The sequence below is a fragment of the Cyprinodon variegatus genome, unplaced genomic scaffold, assembly GCF_000732505.1.
Source record: "Cyprinodon variegatus isolate N-32 unplaced genomic scaffold, C_variegatus-1.0 Scaffold214, whole genome shotgun sequence".
Classification (NCBI taxonomy): domain Eukaryota; kingdom Metazoa; phylum Chordata; class Actinopteri; order Cyprinodontiformes; family Cyprinodontidae; genus Cyprinodon; species Cyprinodon variegatus.
The window spans coordinates 220,476-225,588 of record NW_015150667.1 but is presented as its reverse complement, the minus strand read 5'-3'; the positions used below and the strand labels follow the sequence as shown (position 1 = coordinate 225,588).

General features: G+C 37.5%; 1 protein-coding gene across 1 annotated transcript in view; it reads left to right on the top strand.

Annotated features, from left to right (window-relative positions):
- tti1 (TELO2 interacting protein 1) overlaps positions 1–4,820 on the top strand; it is a 37,761-nt gene extending 32,941 nt beyond the window's left edge. Inside the window, exons 13-14 of the mRNA XM_015380440.1 lie at positions 1,910–1,997; positions 4,619–4,820. Coding sequence (XP_015235926.1) covers positions 1,910–1,997; positions 4,619–4,820 — 290 coding nt within the window. The remainder of the gene's footprint in view (positions 1–1,909; positions 1,998–4,618) is intronic.
- Positions 4,821–5,113: the final 293 nt, after the last annotated feature.

Below are 5,113 nucleotides of genomic sequence, written 5' to 3'. Positions count from 1 at the left end.
AATACAGCTATTCCATATTTGTGCACGTTATGTATTTGATTCGCAACGCCTCCACTTATCACCAAATCAATCATACTAAGAAAACGATACAAAGAAAAATAGCTGCAAAAAAGACTTAGCACTGGTTATGTTGTGGCTTTAAAACTGATTTGTTTTGTTCCCTTCTAAAACAAAGTTTGTGAATTCAGTTAAATAAAAGTTTTTTTAAAAGTTGAAACATTAGTGAAGGGGTTTATGTTAAATAAACCTTTGGGTTAAGTTGTCGCAAACAAGTTTTTCTTGTGTTTCTTGTGAATTTGGTCTAAAATTTTTTATTTCAAGTGGCATTAAAAAGTCTTGAATTTAACTCGCCTTATGCTGTAGGAACCCTGATCCAAGTAGTATGCAGTTCTTCATATATACAAGCACACACATCAATTTCAAACAGATGGTATCGGTATCGTCCAATAATGCACAGCCAGGTATCGGATATCGGTATCAGGGCCAAGAAATGGCATCGGCGCAACACTAATTTATTATACATTGAATATAACATTGCCTTCCATCAGCAATATATCTTAAATGCAATACTTCAGATTGCCGAGCTCAAAAACTACAATGTTTAGCTTTTTTTTTTTTTTATTTAGGTAAATTACCAGATCCATGTTTCAATTTCCAAGCTTAATAAAAAGTCGCATTGTCTTTAAAGCCTAACAGTGAAAAAAGCCTTCACCCCTTGCATACCCACTGGAGAGAATTGTAAACCTTATTAAACTGGAACCATGTAAACATCTGTCTTATCAGCCTGAAGAAAGAAAAGGCCATGCTTCCTGTTCTTGGCTTTTCTGCCTAGAACTTAATTCCATTCTCCTCTCTGTCAGAAAAGAAAAGATTTGGTGTTGGAGATGAAGAGAATGTGAAGGAGGAGAAGAGAAACAGTGAGCGGCTGCAGCCTCACTCTTGTGAATACCGATTTGGCTACTGCTCACCTCTGGGACACTTGCAGCAAGCCAATTACCAAGCCTTAGTCACAGTGAGAGAAAGGCAGAAACACCGACTGACTGAAGCCAATGATACGTTCCAACCCCAGCGCTACTTTCAGATGCATTGCCTCACAATCTAACAGAGGCTAGCCTTTAGGTTTCTGGTGTTGCTCACCTCTTAGCTGCCCTGCAGAAACCTTGATTCCATAAAATACTACAGGCTATGAGTGCAAAAGCAGAAAGGGAAAGAAGAAAGGGGATAAAAGCGGTTGCTAAATAATCCCATTTAACTCTGAAATGTGCTCTGGTGCTTTTATTGTCGACTCACAGAAAGCAGGCCTGTGCCAGCCGAGTGTGGGCTGAATCGGTAAATAGAGTAAGCAGAGAAGGAGACAGACATGTTTTGAAATAAGGCTTGAAAGGCAGCCCAGTTTGCAGCTTAGGGAATTGCTAAATGTCTGCTGGGAAAGATGGAAAAAGAGAGAGATAGAGACTGAGAGACGTGGGGGAAAGGGGAGATGAAAGAATGAAGAGAAGTCAAGTGGAGAGAGGGAGGGAGCAGAGCTGGCAGTGTTATGACAAATACAGCATAAGGAGAGACAAGGAAACAGATGCAGGTGTATCCGAGTACATCAGAGTGGGAAAGTAGAAGAAACAAAGATGGAGGAAAGGAAAGGGAAAAGTCTTTTTTTCTTAAAAGCGGCGGCGTGAAATCTAGCCTGAGGGAAGAGTTTTCCTCAGCCACTGCTGCAGTTTTACAGTAGGCAAAGGTAGAGTCCTAACTTGAAATGCTTTGTATCTTCCTTTTTATCCTTCTGCCATTTTTTAAAACAACAATTAAATAATCCAAGAACTGAAATAGCTTAATCTGAGCCGTGGTAATACTTAAGAGGTTTCAGAGATTTGTATGTGTTTCCATGTTGATAGAAAATGTCTTTGTTTTTTAGCTGAGGCAGACCTTGATGCTGTCTGTGAAGCCTGTCTGCCCTACCTGAGCTGCAGGCAGCCCATCAAACTGCAAGAAGCTTGTCTAAGGTAAGACTTCCTCGCTTTCTGTAGAAAGATTGTCTATTCTTACTCTGGGACGTTTTGATTCATAACCAACATAAAATTTGAGGGTTTTTTTAGAGCAAGGAGAATCGCTTCACTATCTCAAAGGTCCCCATAATACCTAAACTAAAGCCCCTATTCCATGATAAGCTCACATGGAGATATTGCAGATGCAGAGTGTGAGCCAAAAGGAGAAGAAGGAGGTGGGAAGACATATTATCTGCCAACGATCATAATGAGCTGAATGAGTAAATAAACTAATACGGCCCCTGCACGAGAATCTGGAATGCATTATATATGTTTAACAGAGACCTGGCTGCATCATCTTATCACAAACTCCAACATCGCTCTGTTGTGCTTTCTGACCTTACAAGTAGTCAGAGATATAAGAAAAATGGGTGAAAGCATAGAGGAAGGCTAGGCAGTACTGAAGCAAGAACTCCTCTCTGCAAACCAGATATATCACTTTATTTATTTGGTATTTAAACTCCTTGAAATAAGTTAACCTGTAATGAGAACTATGATAAGAAAGGGAACAAAAGACCATCTATCTGTCTTTGGAGGATGTATTTTTTAGCACCCCTAGTTCTCTCATTTTTATTCCAAATACAATTTATAATTTGAATCACAGGGCTATTTTTATCTCTATGGTTCAGTATTTTCTCAAGTAGCAACTTTAACTGTTATACTTTCCTGTCTTAAAAAGCAGAACTCTTCTAGTCTAAAAAAAAACTCATTTGTTGAAATGGGGGGGCCTATTGTTTGAACCCCTTAGGGGCTTTTAAAAACAAAAATGTCTTTTGCACTTTATGAAACAAAGTACCCTATATTTTGTGGATGTACAGCTACATTTCTCATGTAAGTTTGCGTAGTTTTAACACAAACATTTATTTTTCATATTGCACCAGTACAGTTAATGATCAACCTGTACTTGTGTGCTTGTTTGTTCTGTCTAAGATGTTTATTTTGGAATAAAGAGGTTAATATAAAAAATCGAAAAAGTAATCGGCCGATTCATCGTTTTTTTAAATAATCGTTAGTTGCAGCCCTAGACATAATACTCTGAAAACTTTTTTCCCCAAGACAGACCGACCATACAAGGTTTAATAGATTTCTTTAAGCTTTGATGGGTTTTTTTTGTTCAGTTTTTTTCAGTCCTACAATTTAAGTCATCGTCTTTGAAATGCAGCAAAGATCAAATAAAAAACTGAACTTTTGTTTAACAAATATAGACATGTTAGACATCATTAGAAAGCTTAGATTCTCCACAATTCAACCTCCAAGTTCATTTTATGGACACAGCGAGCACCAAAGCACAATTAACACAGATATAGCAGCATTGTAAAACAAAGGAGCTGCAACAACATACTGCACCTTTGAAGATGTCCAGAAGCCGTATTATAAATCCAGTCTTCAGTCATCTTGTTTATACTCCATTTGGTCCACAGATTAAAAATAATCCAGCGTATAAGTAAAAACATTCCATGATGAAAAAATCACCACATAAAGTCAGGTTTTTTTACCATCAGAAAAGTTTGATTCTTAAAGCTAATGCTTACCTAAGTCTTGCTATTTACCCTATTTTCCCCAAACAGATCCACACAGTGTTGGGTATGTTTGTTTTCCTCTCCTTCCAGCCAACGGCGTCCCATTTTGGGATTTTTTGGGACCCCAGGACAGCCCTAGAAGTGTCGAAGCGATTCTCTCAGCTGCCGTTTTAAACATTACTCACCTCATATTATTCCTCATAAAGTCCGGCTGCTATTGGTTAAGACCAGATTCAATGTTTGGCTCTCTAGCCAATGAAATGACCTTTAAAACAGGGCTAAACATGGCTAATTTGAATAGTGCAGCCAAGATATATAGGCGGGTATAAAGGCACAGAGGCAGATCCGATCCTGGATCATTGCACACTGTTAGATAATTAGTTTGAAAAATGAAATAATATTTCCTTTAAAAATGTTTAGTGGCAATTAAAATACTTCAGTGTGATTTTTGGGATAAAACTGTTTTATAAAAGCAATAAGCACAATTGGTAATAATTTGGCATATTTGGATAGGTTTGGAGATGCTGATGACTCCGGAAGTTAAAAGTCCCATATCTCTAGAACTGTTGTTGACATAATGCAGAATAAATGTAAAAAAATGAAACATGCCTATTCTCAAGCATGTCTTTGTTACTGCTATTCAAAAAAAGACCTGTTAATTCCGAGAAGAAAAACCCCAACTTTGAATCATGATTGAACTGATGCAGTTTAGTTCTGTCACGTGGTTTTTATATTTTCAGAAACTAGAAGGTTATAGCTTTCAAATGATGCATCACACATGTAATTTGGGCTTACAGTTATTTTTTTTCCCATTTGGGTATGCAGAAAAGTGAGGATTACTTAAAATTAGGTGGACATTTAATTATCTGAATAATGTTTTGTCTTTACCAATCTCAGGCTAAAGGGACAGCATTTTGCGACTTTTGCAGTCCCATCATCATCATCACTATTGAATCATTTACATATTTTTTATTTTGAAAAATTCCCACTACAAAGCTGTTTATAAGCTGTAAAAATAAATGTAAAATGTATGTAAACATTTTTTTTTCTCCTTCACAGCGTTTTTCGACACTTAATCCAGGTGGATCCAGATACCTTTTGGTTAACGTTAAATGAGATCCACTGCCCTTCTTCCTACACCCCGCCGCACCCTGATCTCCAGCCTCTGCAGCTGAGCGGGATGGGCAAGCCAAGAGATGAGTACTCAGACAACGTGCTGAAGCTGCTGAGGGAAGAGTTTGGCTCAGACTCTGACAGATAACCAGCTAATCCAGTATAAAGTTATTTATTGTGCAAACATATTTATGTATTGTATATACATTTGAAGTCAGAGAAAAATGCCTAACTGCAGTTGCTGATTATTTTCTGTCTTTCATAAATGTGAAATAAATGTCACACTCCTTCAGAGTTTTAAATAATTCACAAAGGATGTTCTATCTCACCTTAACCTTAGACATTGGCTCCAATTGATTCAAACCATACTTTCACACAGCTTTAAATGCAAAGAATGAGTTCTTTTCTCTATCAATACCAGGCACAATGTTTATTTTCAGT